Raw genomic sequence first — 20,451 nt, 5'->3', positions numbered from 1 at the left:
TAGCACTAACACAGCACATATTTTACACATTGCATCCACCTATATCCTCCTCATGTGCACAAATATGCATCTATCCACAAATATGTGTGCACTTTGTGTGGCTAGATGCACACAGGCACTCACACACACCAAGCCCAGGGGATACATCAAGGACATACATTTTAAAGAGATTTAAATCACTGATATCCACAGAATTAACCAAACCTTTATAGCTAAGCTAAACTCGGGCCTAAACCTGACACAAGCCAGAGTTCCTGGGAATAAGGAGCCATCTTCACCCCCATGACGACACTGATATTTTTCTAGATCCTGAGGAAGAAGGCACATACCCTGACTCGGATGACATTGATCTCCACAGCCATCAGCAGCCCATAGAGGATGACCATGATTCCAGTGATGCAGAAACGCAGCTGAGAAAAAGGCACCCCATCCTGGCAGTATCTGACAAGCTTGATGGTTTTTGTGACAAAGGCCATTATCCAATAAAGGAACAGGGCTGTAGAACAGGTGCATGTACATAATTTAAAAATAAATTAATAAATAAGTGTAACTACAGCATTTTAGTTTCCATGGCTTGATACGGTGCAGGCACAGTGATCCTCTCTGTCACCAGCCACGGTCTTCTTTCCTGGGCCACAACCCTTCAAAGAGATCCCATGGCAGATCTTCACACAGGCACAAAAGTCCACTGAAGAGGACTTAATCTGAAGGGGAACTTTGTTCTTATAGTGAAGGAAAAGGCACACAACTTGACAGAAGTCATATTGCCTCTTAGAAAAAGCAGGGTCCATCCCAAGTGAGAATATGGAAATTTGCTCATTTGGAAAAAGAGCTTATGGAATTTAGTGCTAGCCTGCATCCTGGCTGGTATCTGTCAGGGCCTTGTTCAGGTGGTTGAGTTACAGGCAATTTGGAAAATATACTTGTATGGAACATTATTCTGCCACATCTGGTCTGACCATCTCCTAACTGTGAGAGAAGATGGGATAATCTTGGAATCAGCTGCAAAAGATGTTGAGAAAGAACAGCATCTGCACAGGAGTTTGTGGTCAGATCATTATTCAAAGAGGCCTTTTGAAACAGCCCTTTTGAATGCAGACAAGTTTTTCCTCAAAATTACCACCAGTGTTAAAAAATACCTAAAAGCTCATGATAGAAATTACACAGGCATGCAAGGCTTTCTCTTTTGTAATAATTTTAAAAGTAGTTTCCAATGTCTACCTTATGAAAGATGTAATAACTCTTATGATACTACCAGTTGCAAGAGCAGAGAGTTATTCCTCTCTGTTTTAATATTCTCACACATTCCACCACCCTCCTCAACCTACACAAGGTGAGTTTGGCTAAAATACTGGGATTTGTAAGAACACGTAAATATCCGACTTACCCAGCAGTAACTTTGGAAAGTTGGATGTTTCAATATTATGGTAATAGACTATGGATACAGTGGCAGCCACAAATCCCATTATAGCTGGTAGAAAGAGGTGCAGGTGGCGAGATTTCATTTGTCTGAAAATAAATATGGTATAAATAGTGAATTTGGTGTCTTTTTTTCACCATTGTGTGAAACCATGGGTGTTCTGCTAATCTATTGAAGAGGGCAAACATGAATTTCCTAGAGACAGAAAGATTTTTGTCCTCATGACTGCTGCTTAACTTTGATCAATATTTGCTTGCCATTATAGCTTGAGAGAAGAATAAATGCTAACAACAGCTTCACCTTCATCCCATTTAAAACCTGGACAGTTCATGAAAGGATTTCATGAACTTTTTGGGGGAAAACCTCCTTACTAGCTAGCCCATCAGACATTAACTCTCTTCATTAAAAAATGCAATTAGCATGGTTATCCACCAAACTCTGCCACTTACGTGTCGGAAACAATCCCCTCTGCTATTTCACACACGTGCACGAACAGCAGGGTGAACGTCAGGATCCACCGCAGGTTGTGCCCGGGGAAGTGCAGCCAGGTATTGTGGTGAATCTGCACTTTGGAGCTCTGGCTTCCCCAGCCTGGGAAATGATAGCAAGGAAAGAGAAAGGTTATCTCACAGCAAGTCAGCGACTGATCTGCTTATCAGTTCTCTGGGCCACGCTTACTTGCAAGCAATACAAACCCCCTACAGGCTACAGGGCTGTTGTTACTAAAAAGATGACCCAGGAGTGCCTCAGTTGCCCCATAATTTAAATAAAACCCTGAAGAAAATGAGACAACACTTTTTCCATGTTACAATCAAAGAAAAGCCCTTCCTGGCCAAGAAAAATGATAAGAAAACAACAACAAAAGAAACCACCCCAAGTGACACCCTCAGACAACAGGGGCTGAGAGAGCTGAAGTGATGGCGTCCTCATGTCTTTCAGAGTCACAGAAAGAGCGGGAAAAATTTCCAACTGATATAGAAGTTGCATCCTCAAATGTGGCCTCAAAGAGATTCATTTACTTGAAAAAAGTAATATGTACTATCTGTCTCAGGCCTGGTTGGGAGCACAGTCTGAGTGGAGACTGAGCAGTGATTTCACAGCTTCTCTCCCTCAGGGGCAGCCCAGCCACCCAGGCCTCTCCATTGCTGGCCCCTCAGAGCTCCCAACAGCGCCAGGACTCAAATTCATCAACAGATTCAACTTGAAGCCCATTTCCCTGCCACCACCTCAGACGTCGCCTGCCCTTCCCAGGCAAGATCCTCTCTGAGGCCAGCAGCCCAGCAAGAGGTGGGACACGGAGGCTCTGCGGGAGGTGTCGGGGCTGGGCAAGCCGAGGCCTGGCCGCAGGCCGGCCTCCCGTGCGGCGAGCCTCGGCCATGGCTCCTCCCGCACAGGGACAGCGCTGTTCGGAGGCAGCGGGCTCAAAAGCCCCTCTCTCTGTAAAGCACCTCCTGGAATCCCCTGACAGGCTTCCCAAAGCCTGTAAAGAATCCCAACAACAGCACATTCTGGGGAAGTAAAGAAACCAAACAAAAGGAAACAACAGTAACTCAGTTTAAAACCCAGGATGTGCTTTTGCTACACAAGGGTGCAGCGCGAGGCTCATCAGGTGACTCAGGAACACATAAACCAAAACTTGAGTGTATTCATTCTTGGAAACTCTAAGCATTTCACCATTTCATCCTTGGTTAAGACACAAAAGTCTGCAACAAATTATTCTCTCTTCTCCATAGCTGTCTCAAGCATTTTCTATAATTCTCTGAGACTTTCCTAATCTGATGCGGTTTTCTTTGGCCTTGCTCCTGTCTTTGTCTCTCTCAAGATGCTTTTTATTTTTTCTTTGCCCACACATCTGCACAAACACAGCTTATCACCAAATTTCTGGTTTGGAGTCAGTCTATACCAAGGACTCCAGTTGGCTTTTAATGCTCTGTTCTACAACTATTTGTCCTGATAATTAGCATTCAAAATAGAAAACAAAGAATTACATACTTACATAAATAGCATACCATTTAAAATACTATATTTTTTCCTAATGATGTTATGAAATAGAGGGAATTTTCAGTGGCTGCAATACTATTTCAAAATTAATTGTCTAATACCTCTAAAAAAATTGAAGCAGCACTTAATGTTAGAGTGTTCTAAAGTATTATCTTTGCCCCAGACCTTGCACTGTACTTCCATCAAACATCTCTGCGCAAAGCCCTGTGCTTCAAGGATGACATGCATCTCACCTCAAAGGAGGAGCCAGCACTGAGGTAAAAATCCAGCACTTAGGAAAGAGTTTCCATAACCCTGGGGTTTCTTTCTAGTCTCCATAATTTGTTAAAATTTTTTCTTATTCTCTTCCTTAATTATTTGATTAGTTTTAGTCACTGGGTCATGTCACAATTAGGTACAGAGTGTCTTAGCCCACAGGTTCCTGTAGCATTTTATTCAACTGCTTTGGAGTCTTTTTGCATGATGAAAGCCCTTAAATCTCATGTCCAAATACAGTCCCAAATTCAAATCTTCCTTGTGGAAGAAATACATTGCCATCTGCACATCCAACACCAGAAAAGTAACATGGAAGAACTGACATTGCATTTCTCATGCAGTTGTCAGGAGAATATTTCTTTTCACTAATACTTTTGATGATTATTCAAGTCTCGTAATCTCCCACAAACAGTTAGAATGCCACTGTTTGACCTCTCTGGAAAAGTATTAAATTGTATTTATTTCACCACTGCAAATTAACTGGGAAAAAAAGACAACTGTAGAAAAAAAATATCATTAGAGTACTAGCTTAGATGGGGTTTTTTACAAGACTATGTGAGTTAGAGCCCCTCCACTGTCCTACATTCCTCAAGAGGGATTTATCGTTTCTTATTTTTTATTTCTGTTGGGAAAAAAAATCTCTATTGCTCTACTTTTGTTTACAAATGTTGGCAAAAGAAGCAATTGTTCTATATTAAATATTTCCTACACCTGTCCTAGTCTTAGATCCAATGTGAACATTTTGGATATTCTCTGTAATTTGTGTAACTTCAAGGAAATTCAGACTCACTGCCCTAAGTCTTCTAATATTTAATAATAACAAAGGTTGCCAATTTCAAATCTGAGGAAAACTTCTGCAGAGAGAAGCTTCACAGCAAATTTGGATCTGATCTCTCTGGTTCTCATACATCTCTTCATGCCGATTAGTTCAGATTTATATCTAAAATTCCCACATTTCAGCGGGTTGGCCTCACATCCTCTGGGTGAAGCCATTCTTCCTCTTCTTTTTTCAGAATTCATAAATACAAATCATCCAATGGTTCCACTGAGCCCCTGCAAACATGACTGAGTATTAACACACGCTCCAGTGTTTGTGGGATGGCAGAGCTCCATGGAATAACTCACCAATGAACAAAATTGGGAAGGTGATAAACAGCAGGAAGACATGAGGGACCAAGTTGAGGGCATCCACAAAGCAGACATTCCTGAGGACACCAGCACTGATGTTGTAGGCTGAGGCATTGTCGTTACCACAAAACGCGAGTCTCATCTCTTCCAGAGGGTCTGGCTACTACAGAAATGAGAGAAATGTTGACTACCAAGAGTGCCAGCACTCCCTTTGGTTAAAGACAAATTAAATATAACAAAGAGAAAGGGAAGGAGCACACTAAAGAATCCACAAAGAATAATACAATTGTGTTTTAAAAATGATTTTGGGCAATGTCAAATACAAGTACATTAGAATGCTGTGTTTATATGACATTAGTATTTTTTATATTTTGATAATATTGTTTATATTTAGCTCCATTCATTATTTAAGTGCTATTTTTATATACATTATGCTATAACTTCTAGTGCTCAGTATAGGCACAAACACTATGCTGCAATAGCTCTGTGAGAATATAAAGAATGAAAGTAGAAGATTTGAAAAATAAGTATTTCCATTTCTCATAACAAAATCCAAATGGACATAAGTTGACCTGTGTGTTGCTGTTTATTTGGTGAGCCAAGACTGTGCAATATCTCCAACAATCTGTTGCACTGCATTCCCAATGCAAGGTCTGAACCTTTGGTATTTGTGATCTGGCAGCTTTGCACTCACTAATATTTTGTATTTCTTTGTTGTCACATAGAACAATGGACACACAGAGGAGACATTACAGAAAAATGACAAACTCTTAACCAAAGTAGGTGGTACTGAAGATTGCCTAGGCAGTAAATCAACATTTATGTTTGATCCTGAAAACCCTTAAACACATGCTTAGACTCATCCCAGCAGTCTCTGACTTCCACGGCTTCTTGAGAGATTATCTTTGTACACCATGATAAACTCCTGTGTTCGTGCTTGCAGAGCATGGGCCATAGAGTGACCCAGAGTTATGGCCAGGTTCTGGCTTAAATCAACCTGTGCATCATTTATTTTTTCACTCTTCTTTACAAGAAGATGAAACAGATTGCAAACAAAGTCTTTCCTTGCTCATTTCTTTGCCTGAGACTTACACAGAGCAACATAGTACTGTAGAGTAAGTTGTGGAAACTCATTTATCCACACCCTTTCTCAAATTTTACATGCTAAAATCGAAGGAATGTATTTAATTTAGCAAAGCATCTGTCTGCAAGAACGTTGGTATTAATAGGTTTTGCAGAATCAGAACAAGATTGGGATGCATAAAATGTATAAATGCAGTTTAAAACAAAAAAAAAAAGGTTTGTTGAATAGGGAGAAAAAGATTTCCTTCTTTCCTCATATAGTTATTAGTTTTGTAAGTTGTTTAAACAAGGTAATCATAACAAGGTAAGCATAAACTACACGGATAGTCCCTTAGAAACAGAACAAACATGCAGATCTTCACAAAAATATGGAATTCAAATAAGCATTTTGAACCTCTGCTAAACCCCCCGTTAGCTTTTAAGTTTCAGTTTGGATCTGAAAATCACCACCCATATCAAAACAGATCAGAGAAGAGGACTTTCTTTGAAAGCAGTGTGATAAATGTGCTCCCTTTCCCAAATATATCCACAGCTTATGGCTGAGATTTACCAGAAGTTAAGCATAATTCGCATTCAGGTACTCACTGTGAGGCAAAAGCTGAAGGTCAACTGACTCAAACTTCAGTAACCACCATCTGCTAACAGTCCATGTGCTGTAATACAATTTGATGGAGATTTTGGCCCATTCTCTATAACAAATAGAGTGATATGACCACTATCATTCTATAATTTTATTTTATAGCAAAATACACTCATAAATGCATAAGGCTAGTAACAAAAAATAAACATTCTGTTAATGCGGGATCTGTCTGAATATATCAAGGAGTTATTAGCAAAACAAATAAGGAACTTTAAAAAAAAACTACACAGAGGTTGTTTGGGTTTAATTTGTGAAAGCTTGGCATGTCTTCTTTAAAGGAAACATAATGATAATGGTTATCTCGTGAAAATCAGAAGTGCTGTTTCCTCATTTTTATCGAAGGTCAGAAGTCCAAGGGAGTTCTGCTGGGAATTTTCCTCCCTTTCCCACAAGGATGACTCTCTTCTGAGGCAGCATAAGATGCTGTTGTGGTCTAGTGGTTGGAGTGGTACTGAAAGGCAGGAGAATCCTGGGTTCAGAGCACTGAATCATTGACTCCCTGTGTAGCTTTTGGCTTCTAGTCAAAAACCAATCTGGGAGAAAGGATGAAAACCACATCCAAGGGAAGCTAAGGGAACTGTTGTTTTTTTCCCATTTTTCTGGAAAGGAAATAGAATAGAGGCAGCAAATGTTCAAGTGAAGGACTATGAACTGCAGGAAGAGTGTTTTCTCCTAACTGGAGACCACCATCAGTTTGCAAAGGTTTCCTCTCACACCTCAAGCCACATTCACTAAAAGCCCTCGTGCAAGATGCATCTTTGAAGAATCACATCTGAATCTTCACAAGAATCTGTGCTGGGCTAGTTTTGTGATGGAGTATCACAAACAGTATAGTATGGAGTATCCAGTAACACTCTTAAAACCAATTGTCTTCTGTACATTGCCAGGGCTGAGAAAAGAACCTGGTCCTATTAACTAATACTGATATCTAGAGACAGTGCCCAAGATGGTGATCTTTTTCAAGAGAAGGTAAGGGCAGTCTCTTCACAATACTTTTGTCCATTTCAAAAAAAAAAAAAAAAGAGAAGTAGAATTTAATTGCCTTCTCTTAAAAAGAGAGAGAAAATCAAGACTAGGTTGGTTAGTTTGTAAAAATTCCCAGAAAATAAAAAAGATTACATGACAAATGAACTGAGATAGGGTAATTGACACTAAATTCCTGAGATTTGTTATTAGAAAACCTCATCATGAAACAGTTTACCCAGTGACCATGTTCATTAAACATCCACAGGCTTAAAACCTATAAAAATATTCTGATCAGTGTTGTGATGCTATGCTGCCCCAATGCAGCTTTGGCCTTATAAAATGCCAAATCATAAAATGCACAACTTCTCTGTTTAGCAGCACTCAGCTCAGGACACACATCCAGTACAGTCTGGCACTGATAGGGAATAGAGGAGATAAGAACTGTGGAAGCATTAATAGTCCAGTGATCCTTCCTTCCTCCCTTCCCTCCTTTCTTCCACCCATTGTTCCATTTCCACTTTGCTGGGAACAAGCTGTGGCTGGAAGTGGAGGACTCATATTCTGCAGCTGTTGACATGTCCCAGATTTCATAACACCTGCCGCTGGCAGTTCTCTGGATCTTTAAGAATGGTGTATGAAAACACCCTGCACTACCTTAGAGCTCTGAGAAATAATGTCATCTCCAGTGTGCCTTGTGGGGAGACAGGAACCACTCCATCCTTCCTTCCCATCCATTTCTGGTTCAGAAGGCAGATCCCACACACCCTCCACAGTTTTGTGACTCAAACTGCTGGACCCTGCTCTGTTTTTTTTGGAATACTTAGATAGAGAGGAGACTCTGGGTGTGGAGACATGCACAGAACCATCACCCCCTGGAATAAAGCATCTAATGTAGTTCCTGCCTCTTGGCTCAAGTTTCCTAGATAAGGGAAATATACTGGATCAAGTTTTGCTGATATCAAAGGGAGGATGCTTTGCATTTACAGTCAATGCCCTTTGGTTTGAAGCTGAAATTAGCCATTGCTTTCTGCAGCATCAGGGCATGCCTCCAGAAGCTCATTTCCATTAGCCTCAAAGTTTAACAAGCTGTGTTCTTCTCCAAAGAAGGACAGAAAGAAAACCCCTAAGGCAGAAGAACAAATCCTTGATTTCTCTAGACAGTACAGGTATTTTTTAACAATGCTTTTGCAGCTCCACTAAAAATAACAGGAGTTGGACCATGACAAGTTTTCAGATGCAATCTCTCATCCAAGAAGACAGTGCAGCCTTCAGTATTTTTCAAATAAAAATTTGATAATAAAATGGCAAAATTTCTTGTGCCCACACTCAGATCCCTTGCTTGGAAAGTTCAGTGTAACTACGGAAGGACACATTTTTAGGGCTGCAAACAGAGTAAGCTTCAGACTAATTAAAGAGTCAAAGTGGCACTTTTAAACAGCATTTCAGTATTGCAAGTTAAAGAGATCTTTAATAATTCTAAGAATTTTAAAGAGTTTTAAAAGACCTCAGCTACACTGACTTTTAATGAGTCCTGGTTTTGAAAGCTTTCACTCAAAAAACTGAGCCTGGAAATTAAGACAGTTTGAAGATCTTGATTGCAGTTACCCAGTGAAAGAGTGAAAAGGAACCATTCCCTTCTTTCTGTACAACCATAAGATTTCATGAAATGAAATGGAAATGTGAAAATTAAGAACAATAAATTAAAAACAAACAAACAAAAAAAACCACCAAAAACAAACAAAAAACCCAATAAAAAACAAAACCACAAAATAAAGCCAAAACATGAAGAATTGGAGAGTTGCAGTTGTGCTTACTGTTGTAACTTATTGAAAACTGCAGCATGAAAGGAATATGGAACACTTCTATGACTGACCGCTGATCAAATTTGGTTCCCTGAATAAAAATTCAACTATTAAACTATTCTTCCCTTGGCTTTTACTCAATAGTAAGCAAATGCTGGGCTTCAGTCAGAACTACATCTGTAGAGAGCAAAAAAGAGATATCTTGCCCATGTGAGGAAGTGCTGTTTGTTTCTCTCTATGCTGAGCTTTATGCAAGTACATAACTAAATACACTGCGTACTTATTCTGTATTTCCCACCAAAAACCCCCAGAATGTTAACCACACAAAACAGCAAAATCTGTAATGCTGAAGGTCTTTGAATTAGACCTAAGGAAATCACAATACAGAGCTCACTCAAGTTTTCCTGCCCTGTGGTCAAAGGTGATTTTCTCCTTCCCAAAGATGAGGAGGCAGACTTTTTAGGCCGCAGTAAGTATGTGGGGAGAGATCAAAGAGGTAAAACTGGGCTGCAGAGCCACAGGAGAAATTTGAAGAGATTTCTGTTGTAACAGGGATGGAAGAGATTAAAGACTTTAATGCTCCAACTCAATGCATTCCAGAGCAGCAGCTGCCCTCCTACACCTGCCAGGACCCTTCCTTGGAAACACTGGAAGCAGCACTGCCTGGAAGGGTACATAGGTGAATTAAGCAGCAAAGCCAGATGGGTTTATCACCCTCTGCAGTCTGCCTGCCTTGCTGTGGGCTCACAGTCCAGCAGAGAGCCACACTGTTAATTGTGAGACTGAACTATTAACAGTCCTAATTACTGTGCTGTTGTTCCCAAGACAAGAAGCCCTGTTCACATCAAGCTCAACATCAGAGCTGACCTGCTGCAGTTGCCCTACTTCAATTCCCAAGCTGGCTCATGCAGGACTGTCTCAAGGACATAACACTGGAGAAATGTCCGCCAGCCTCTTAGCAAAACTTTATCTGTGGGTTCCAAAGGAAGGGAGAGGCACTGGAAAACAAAGGCCTCTTCTTCTCATATGCATTGACCTTTTCTCTAAGCTTATGCTTAGGTTGGAACCTTTGAAGCTGAAAGCTTCTCTACAGGAAGATGGCTTTGACTGGCCAACAGCAATGTCTGAAGAAAATGGGAGCAGTCTAACTGCCACACTGAAAACACAAATTGTGTAACCTAAAAGTGAATATTCTGGAGAAAACAGATGAAGGGATAGAAAGTTATTTTGAAATTTGTTGGTCATCTGCAGTTATGAACCTCTACTTCTCATCAGGTAGTGGCAGCCATTCAGAATAACTGTTGAGGGGCTCATAAACTAATTTTAAAAGACAATGTTATTTATAGTCATTGCAAAAAATGGCTTTCCCAGAGAAAGTTTTACTTGCTGTTGAATACAGTAGGCCAACAAGTTATGCTGGGGTAACTGCAGCAATGTGGGTACATCACAATTTGCCTCACTACTAATTATAACAGGAATGTTACACTTTATAATAATGTTGCCAAGCATGCTAGGTTTAGTCTATCATTTCAGACATGGAAATGTAGTAATGGGACAAAGATCATCTGATAACAAGCATGTGCCATCTGAGGACACTAGCTACATTCAGCAAACCAGCAGGAGTGCCAAGTGCCAGGTAATTTTTTGTTTTAACACTTGTAGGCTGGAAGGCCTTCGTCTTTCTAAGTTACTGTCAAATTACTCACTTTAACTTCTGTCTTTATGAACTCTACAATCATCAGAGATTCTCAGAGGTGGTTTTTCCTTCTCCCTTTGAGAATGGCCTATGATGAATAGTCAGTATGAGCTAAAGCCATCAGCCAAACTTCACAGAGGAGGGGAATGGAAAGAACAATCAGGAGGATGGGCCCATGTTGGTACCAGTGGAAGGCAAGTTTCAGCTCTCCTTTACATCATTTGGGAATCGGATTCCCTGTTGGTTTACTTTAATGAGGATGTGAACTATCTGAACAGCAGTTCACGCTTCAATGAAATAGCTAAAAAAACCCTCATGTCCTTTAAGCATTTAATTTTTTATGCTAGGGTCCCCATTACTGGCAAATTAAGACTTACTGGTTTTAGGCTAAGGTGGACAGACACAGTCATAAGAGAATAAACAGAAAACAGAACAAAGGTGATTCATGAACAAATATTCACTGTGAAGAGGAGAGAAGTTTTGGGAAGAAAGAAAATAGGTCAAAGTCGTAAACATGGAAATGACAAAACATTGAACCTAAACACTCACAAATCTCATTTTAACAAGCATAAATGGGGATTCTCAGGGCACTAAGCCAGTTCATGAGATATATTTTCCATAAGCAATTCTGAAGAAGACAATGGAAAAATGGTAGATAATTTAAATTTCCATTAAAATTATGAGAACATCCTCACCAAGTACAAAACTATAAGAATCCTAATTAAAGACATTTTAACTACCTTAAGGGTCTTTTAAAGTGGACTTAAAAATCTTCATATTCAAGAGTTTCATCTTACCTGAATTATCACTCTGATCGTCATGCTCTGCAAGGTACTTATGACTACAAAAAAAAGAGTATAAGTACACTCCTCAGGTGGAGCTTGTTTGGGGGAATAAGAATATTTTGAAAACATTTATTGCAGTAGTTCTGTTGTCCGTACTTAAAAAAAAATTATATAAATTGATAGTTGCACTTCCTAATTAAAATATATCTGTTTACAGAGCATAATTGTGTCTCAGTTTAGATCAAATTTCATTTTGGTCTTAGATAAAATGTGCATTATATGCCCATATATACATATAAACATGTATGTATATACATATGTGTATGCATATAGGTGCAGGGTGAAGAAAATACTCCAAATTTTACAAAATCACTTAGTTCTTATCTTCTGGATAAATCACAAAAGTAAAATTTGACTTTCCTTCTGGAATTTCCCACAGTAAATTTTAACTAAGGACAAATGATTAATTTATAGCTTTGAATGGAAGGCCTAACTCTGAGGTTTTCCACAGATTTTAGGTTAGTGCTCTGAATCTTTTTCCTTTCTAGGTTGAATCCTTCTAGTTTGCTCTTCTTACCTTCCTAAAAGCCCTCTAACCCAACCCATGTGATCTATCGTCTTGCAAAGAGTGCTGCTGAGCTAACGGCAGAAAGCACTGTCCCTTTAAAATCTATTTGATCAAAAATGACCCGATACAAAATACAATTTTCTTTTTATTCCTTATTTAAGCTGTGACCACCTATGCTCCACAGACCCCTCTTCCTTGCTAACTGTCCCAGCTCCCCTGGGCCTCAGGATGATGAATTACCTCTGGTGCTTGTCAGCATTCGCAGCGCTAACTGCCGTGTGCCACAGCCTGATCCAAACGGTGCTGAAGTCAATGCAAAGAATCTCATTGACTTCGGGAGCCTTCTGGATCAGGCTCCAAACACAGGGAAAATCACAACGGCAGTGGTGCTAAACAGGCTACTGGCACTGCAAAGCATTTCACACAAACATCTGCAGTGGTCTCACACATCTAAATGCATCGCTTTTTTTTTTTCTTTCTTTTTTGGAAAGCTTCTCCACACAGTGCGATCCCCAACACCAGCGTGCTACGCTGCCTGCTGTAAAACCTTCAACTTCACATTGCCAAGACAGGACAGTTTAAAAAAAGAAACATAACCCTGTGAACAGCAGCAAAGAAAACATCAGCAGGAGGGGACGGTAAAGGCTGAGAACGCCTGCAAATGGAAAAGGAAAAAGAGATTGGAGTTGTAATCCCAGGAAAGAACGAGGAGCAGCCCTGTCCCACAGATATAAAGGGAAGGAGGAGGAGGAGGTGGTTAGTGGGAGATAATGGGGGGAGGGTCATCGCATGCCCCGTTTGGTTGCTGAATGTTAGATCAAACTCTGCAGCTTACCTTTGTAAACACAACCCCAAAATACCAACCCAAAGTGTCACTCGGTTGTGCTATGTGATCAATATCATCCCGATGGCAGGATTTTCCTCCACTTAGTGAAGCCGCTCCAAGCCCTGGAGTGGATTATTTTTAGGCTGGTGATGGGAAGATCAGCTGCTGCCTCCTATCGAGTTTCCAAAGTGCACAAACTCTTCTTGCCTTTCTCATACGCTGAAGGGGGCAGGAAACTGGGAAGAGACAGGCAAGCAAAAAGCACCAATTTTTCGCCTCCTGAAGCTACAGTCCCCTGGGATTTCTTCTGCTTGCTTTTATTTTCATTTTTCCATCTCTGGAGCAGTAAGATTCCAAGAAGCTGCATTGCAGCACATGGACTATTGGCAGATGGCTATTCTGAAGTAATTGATTTAGACAAGGTAGTCTAACTTTTGGCAGGCTTGCAGAGATTCAGCTTTTGATTTCTATGTAATTAATCTTGAATAATTTGAATTTGACAACATAATTTTGCATGTCTTCCACCACATTAAGCAGAAAAGTCTACTCAGATATTTTACTTCACTCCTTTACCTAAGTCCCTCCAGCTCTTCTGCTTAAAATACAGACCAAATCTCACTTTTTGATCACACAGGTCTGCTTCTTGTGAAATGTCTTTTTAAATACTTGAAATAAAATTCCAAACTTATTCAATGCTCATACAAGGAATATAGTTTTCAACACAATAGCCCTTGTTTACGTGGAATAGCATTTTTTAGTTGCAAAATCCATTATATATGTTTACTTAGAGGTGAAGAAGTCCCAAGAGAGCCCACATGTGGTCGCTGGGTTTGTTTGCTCATTTTCTCACAGCGCCATCAAACAAAGATGAACCAAGATTTGGATTTTTCCATTGTGACAGTTTCACTTCAGCCTTACAACTTGAGGCCATAAATTGCAAAGATCTGGGACTTGTGGTGCACACCAGACATGTGGCAATGCAGGGTGGGTTTGAGTACAGCTGTTGGAATCACAGAACAGCCTGAACTGGAAGGGAGACACAAGGATCACCCAGACCAATTCCTCTTCAATGATTCAGTACTGAAGTTGGAAGCCCTTGGGACAGAATTCTGCTTAGACCTCGCAGAACCCAGGGATTGCATTTGGATCACTAGAGAGCAAATGGTTTCTAAGGAATTGAGGTCAAAGATGCTTCCATGTTTCCATGAATGGGGTTACAGAGAATAGGGAGCTGAGAATGGACTTGGATGGCTGAGGCCAAACATTGCAGGATTTATCAAAACCCTGGCAAACCCAGACTGCTCCTTTTTCTCTGATGTTCCAAACCTGACTGTTGTAGGGATAAGAAATCAGAAACCTCAGAGCTAATTAGTACCTTTTGTTAGCTCTCATTGTTTTGAAATACCAACACAGCTTTACAGTCAAACAGACCTCAACAGTCTTCCAAGACACTTTAAAATCTTTGACTTGTGTTCACGGGGGTTTTTTTCCCTTTTATTTCTTCCCTTTTCATGCATGAAATGCTTTAGAAAAAAGATTATGGATTGAAAGTCTCTGAGTCTGCTTTGTTAAAGAATATTTTTTAAAAAATAAAAAAGTTTGAAACCATCTAATCATCTGAAATAGCATTGTCATGTAATATTTTTGAAAATACATTTAATTTCTGACAGAAGTGAATAACAGTACGGTCACAATTTTCTTCACCAAAACAGGAATATTTAGTTCACTGTTATTCATTTCTGTCTTTTCTACAAAATTGTTTAAACAGGAAGGAAAAAAATAAGGCAAAATGAACATGGAATCAGCCAGCATGTTTCATTTTGCTGTTTCTAAATGGGGCGCTTTCATTTCTCTACATGACAAGCTAAAGTGTTTTGAAATGCGTTTTAAAAGGATTAAGAAAAATGAAAAGCTCTGAAATGTCAGAACAGTCGGGCCTAATCTGGCATTTTGTATCAGGGCTTTTCAATTTGTCAGGGGGAAGGAGGGGGGACAGAGAGGGGAAAAAATGGCAATTAAAGGAATTCAAAGCGTTTCAGGGAATGTTTGGATGTTTAAATGAATGGAAACAACCACAGGCCGAACCTCAGGTACCCCTACGTCCAGCACGTCACCGGCTTTCCCAGTCAGCCTCCAGAAGACGAGATCTGGTACCGACATCTCCCCAAGCCGAGGCTGATTCAGCTGCAGAGGTGCCAGCGGTGCGGGACCGAACCGGGCACGGCACGGCCAGCGCCGGGACTGCTGCCCTGGCAGCGGATGCGGTGGAGGAGGGAGACATTGCGGGGAGGGATGTAGGGAGGATGAGGGGAAGGCGGGAAGGGATGCGGGGAAGGATGCAGGGAGGGATGCGGGGAAGGATGCAGGGAGGGATGCAAAGAAGGATGCGCCACCCCCTCGGGCTCCCGCAGCCGCCGCTACCGCGGCACTCACCGGCGGCGGGGTCCCTCCGCAGGGTGGTGGCCCCGCGGCCCCGGAGCGAGGGGAGCGCCTGACCATGGCGGATGGGCAGCTTAAAGGCAGAAGCTGCTTCACCTGATGGCTTCGGGGAAAGAGAAGCAGAATGTAAAATAGTCTAAGCGGATCTTAACAAAACCGCTGAGTTTTGGCTCCTTCGTTCTGTGAAATCCACGGTCCAGCTGGCACTGATTTCCACACCCTGGTGGGCTTCCATCAGCTTGACCAGCTGAACCCAAAAGAACCAAAATGGTAGAGGAATAACATGGGTGGGAAAAGGTTTTCATAAATTAAGACTCACCAATGTGAGGAAAATGACCCGACAGGCGCTGCAGTGTGGATTTATTTGCCACAGGTCCTGGCTGAGCACTCTCCACCTGAATTGTCTTGGTTTATTTAACTCACTAACCAGGAAAGGAAGGTGGCTGCACTCTGGACCCTGCTCACACAACAAGCTGTTCTGGTTTCAGCTGCCAGCAGCTCTCTCTGCCGTTTCCAATGTTGTGGGCCAATCCATAGGTGCCCTTCTACAGCATTTATGGCAATCAAAGCACTGGACCATAATGAGTTTCCACTTATTAGCCAAACTCAGGGAGATATCTGCAGGCTCCTTGTCTTTTCCATTTCTTAGGTGAACAGCTGAGATCACCATCATTTCATCCACTAAAGTAGCTGTTTTGGAGAAAACCTCTCATTGTGCTGAATTGGATAAATTCCTTGCCTGATTTTCAACCAATTTACATAATTTATACCAGGGCTTTATGCTAATAAAAAATCCAGAGTCGATTATATAAGTTATGGACTATCAAGTCTTTATTTTGCTTCTAAATTTGTCACAGTGACAGAATCCCCACAGTGGTGTGTCAGAACTCGTGCCACCATATAAAAAGATCAGACTGACACAGCTTTCAAGATTAATTTTATTTACAATTACAACCCTACTTAAAAAAAAAGTTTGCTATTTTCTTATTTTTTTCTCTTAATTACACATTGCTCATTTTGTCTAAAGAAAAATTAATGGATCTAACAAGACAATTGTAATGAAGTAGCAAAGATTAATTTTTTATTTAAATTTTTTAAATCTCATAGAAAATTCAGCCTGTTCTTTGGATAAATTCTCTGTCTGTTTAAAATATTTATTGTTATTAAGGGGGGAGGGGGGAAGCAGTAGAAGCTTAGTATTATTTGAAATATTTTCCACAGCTTTTTTAAAAAGTTATCATGCCTGGTTTCTATGGGGAAAAGTGTTGTGGAAAATATATACAGCAAAATTTCAACAGAGCAATCTAAGTAGTGAACAACTCTATATGGAGAAGGATGAGAAAATCCCAGACCTCAGAGTTCATCTCTATAAAAGGTGTAGAAAGCCATAGGCCTTGAACAGGGATTTACAAAGCTTCTGACCTTTGAAAGACAACGGCGCCCTGGTGGAGTCAGAGGCACCAAATACGATGCCACCATTTGCCTTGGTAGCTCTTGATCCTGGCAAAAGTTAGACCCTGCATACAACACAAATTTTCAGATCTCCAGGTTTATCTGTTCTGTTGGACAAAGGCTGTTTTACTAAGGAAAAAAAAAAAACAACAACAAACCAAAACAAAACAACACAACCCCACAACAAACCACCAACACAGGCAACTAAACACATCTGGTTTGCTTTACACTATTTTTTGTCCTTCAAAAACCCACAAAGTCTGAGAGCTATTCCTTTCATATTGAAGGGCTTTTCAAGGCTGTCAAGGACAATGCAAGATCTCCACATCCTCTGAGAATAGAGGAGTTGCATCATAAATATCATAAAGTAAACTTTATGTACTACAATTTAGATTCTACCAAACCCATAGACCCACTTGTACTATAAATTACAATGATATTGTAGATTTTACAAGTATGTTTGTGCGTGAGGAACTGGGGAAAAGCACATTCTTTTTGTTTTTAAATAATCACAGAATCATTAAGGTTGGAAAAGACTTCCAGGGACATCAGGTCCAATCTGTGACCAATTCTTACCTTGTCACCCAGCCCAGAGCACTGAGTGCCAGCCACATCCAGCTGTTCCTTGGATACCTCCAGGGATGGGAACTCCCTCCTCTGGGCTATATTGGATTTGAGTCCTCTAGGCTGACACTGGACAATTCAGACCATTCTTTAGCATTGCCCAGAAAATCTTCATTATTTCTAACCCAGAAAACCCACCAGTCTTTAAACCCTCTGCAATCAAGTCAGAACTAATGTGGGGTCAGGTTCATTTTCTCCCATTAAACTCAACAAGGCACCTACATTGTTCAGTCCCATTTACAAATGGTGGCTTTTAGACATGTAGGAGTCAGAAATAATTTTAGGTGTTTAATTTCAGAGCAAATGCCTGAAAGGGGCATTAGATACTAAACACAGAACTCGCCCCACGGAGGATTAAATGGCAGATGCTTGATTGCTTATGTGTCTGCCTGCTACTAGACTCCCTATATAGCATTTAGAGAGAAAAATACATTTTCAGATGATTATTCTTTTCATTATAAACCAGATATAGAAGACAGTGGGAACTAATTCCACCCTGGATATGACTATTTCATCCCCTGGAGAATGACAGTGTCTATATGGTTAAAGTTTTGAAAACATTATCTGTGTCTTTCTCTTTTTTTGTTCTTTTGAGGTATAGAAATAAAATTTCAGCCTGATCTATTTTTGCTCGTATATTTTAAAAGGGCAATAACCATGACAAGTGTCTGATAGAGGCCATCCCCACCATTTTTACTACTCCTGGTAGAACACACACAGAATGTATCCCACATGCCTTTCCATCTCTCATTGTAATTCCAGAAGTTTTCCTACTTGAGACCTGCCACTTTCTATGCTGGGGAAAAATGTATAGCATAAGGAAAAACAAATCATCAAAGCTATTAGAAATCTCTTTGATAGGAAAAGATTAAATTCATTTGCCTATACTAACCCTGAAATCTGATATGTGTTGCATACAAAATATAGTTTGCTTTTTTTTCTGTTATTTGTTCCATACAGAATACCTTCTTTAAAAATCCACTACCTTAAGAGGGATGTATTTAATCCTCAAGAAGATTCATATCTTTTTTTTGCAGGCAAGATATGCAGTGCAGTGCCTTGCTTTCAGAGAAACATTCAACCATAAAGGGTCCCACATCTGCTTTTTATCTAAATCCTCATTCTCTAGTCTCTGAAGCTGCATATCTGTAAGCTGGAAGCTTCTTAACATATCTCTGTTCAGACTTCTGGGAACAGAAAAGAACTTCTGTTCAGATTCATTTCCATAAAAAGAAGAAACCCCAAATACATTTAAAATCACTGTGATCACACTTTATGTTGTATTTCAGTTAATGATTGGTCATCCAGGTAATACAACTGCTGCAGATTAAGTTGAGGATTAAGCTGAGGATTTAATACACTCTGCCCTGTCCTTTCTATTATTTGCTACCCCTGTATTTAGACCAAAATACTGATGTCCTGGATCTCAGATCTTTTCTCGTTTTCTTCTACCTGATGTCATCTGCTACCCTTGCTGGAAAACAGGGAATGGTAATGTAAATCTAAAGTCCATTTTATAGTGCACAGAACTTTATTAAATCTCACTTCATATGGATTAAAATTGGCAATAAAAATGAATCAAAATATTGAGATTAAGTTAAAATTACTTTACTCCTTTACAGTAGGATGTGTCAATGGCCCCGCAATGGAAGACAGTGTCTTAGCAGAAAACAAATTTGAAAACAAATATCCAGCAATCAGCACACTGCAGAAACTTTATGTGACGAGGAATGTTGCAGCCACAGATTCACCCAAAACACTTTATATCTAAGGTACTTGTGTAACACTTCATCACAGGCCTGTGACACCAATCTGACAGCATGGTCAAAGGGTTCATATAAGTAAAGAAAAAACGGGATAAATTCTTACAGCGCAATTGGTTCAGGTCCAAGACAACCACCAATACCATATGGTACCGAAATTATAGAACATTATACTGCCTTTGTGGAGAAAACAGCAATTCCTGGGGAACAGTTGCAGCAAAACCCCTCCCTGAACTGCATAGTGATTCCAGGCAGAATCTTTGCAGAGAGCATAAGATTTATTAATGTGACTTCAGGGACATTTACATCAAATTTGCTGTAATAAAGCAAAAGGTCTGAGAAAGCTAGAAGGGAATGAAACAGACTTTCATAATTTTTCACTCTCTGTTTTACATCTTGTCCCTGTAGCAGTGAGGAGCAGCACCACCATCTCATTTCATGTGACCCAATGGGTCCTTTTGCATTTTTCCATAAGAAATGCTGGCACACTGAGGCAGTTTGGACACCATCAAAATAATATGACCAAAACCACCCTAGCCAAATCTTCAGTTTGTGAATTGGTATGTAAATGGACTGCACTCAGCTATTCTGATGAAGTGATTCTTCCCTGCTCCCAGTTATCTCAGGAAGACCCTGCTGGTCTATGTGCAATGCTGTGTGCAATGTGTTAAGCATTCTCACTCTAGATGCAATTAAAAATGAACCCCAATCCAGACCCAAATCTGGTCTGTAGATGCATCATCATCCAGCTGTTGCTTCAAATTACAGGGTTTTATCTACAATGAGACTGATTTTGTGAGCCAACTTGCAGCAACTGACTGCAAGATGGGGCTGAGAGATGTCTGAGAGAAGTTGAACACATCTGGGTTTAAATTTGAACCATAAGGCAAGAGCCCCCAGTAGTAAGAATCATAGACATATGACATGCTGTGCCTGAACAGATTCAATTATATCTTCAGGAGGTCAAACTCCCATTTCCCTCTTCAGAAAATTCTAGATGGAA

The 20,451-nt window shown here is 40.3% G+C and overlaps 1 protein-coding gene across 13 annotated transcripts in view; it reads right to left on the bottom strand.

Annotated features, from left to right (window-relative positions):
- The window catches only part of ABCC9 (ATP binding cassette subfamily C member 9), a 71,029-nt gene extending 57,723 nt beyond the window's left edge, over window positions 1-13,306 (bottom strand). For 8 of the 13 annotated variants that reach the window (XM_084206807.1, XM_084206798.1, XM_084206800.1 and 5 more), the window contains exons 1-6: window positions 13,180-13,291; window positions 6,473-6,576; window positions 4,802-4,967; window positions 1,870-2,011; window positions 1,388-1,509; window positions 330-496 (exon numbers count right to left, since the gene is read on the bottom strand). In XM_084206807.1, the coding sequence (XP_084062933.1) occupies window positions 330-496; window positions 1,388-1,509; window positions 1,870-2,011; window positions 4,802-4,946 (576 nt within the window). In that variant the 5' untranslated portion in view covers window positions 4,947-4,967; window positions 6,473-6,576; window positions 13,180-13,291. Of the gene's footprint in view, window positions 1-329; window positions 497-1,387; window positions 1,510-1,869; window positions 2,012-4,801; window positions 4,968-6,472; window positions 6,577-11,788; window positions 11,833-13,179 lie in introns of all 13 variants that reach the window. The other 5 variants (XM_084206804.1, XM_084206802.1, XM_084206803.1 and 2 more) reach the window with 5 other exon arrangements.
- Between the last annotated feature and the right edge of the window lie 7,145 nt (window positions 13,307-20,451).

This window comes from Fringilla coelebs (genome assembly GCF_963513975.1).
Source record: "Fringilla coelebs genome assembly, chromosome: 5".
Taxonomy (NCBI): domain Eukaryota; kingdom Metazoa; phylum Chordata; class Aves; order Passeriformes; family Fringillidae; genus Fringilla; species Fringilla coelebs.
The sequence above is the reverse complement of the archived record's forward strand: the minus strand, read 5'-3'. Positions and strand labels throughout refer to the sequence as shown.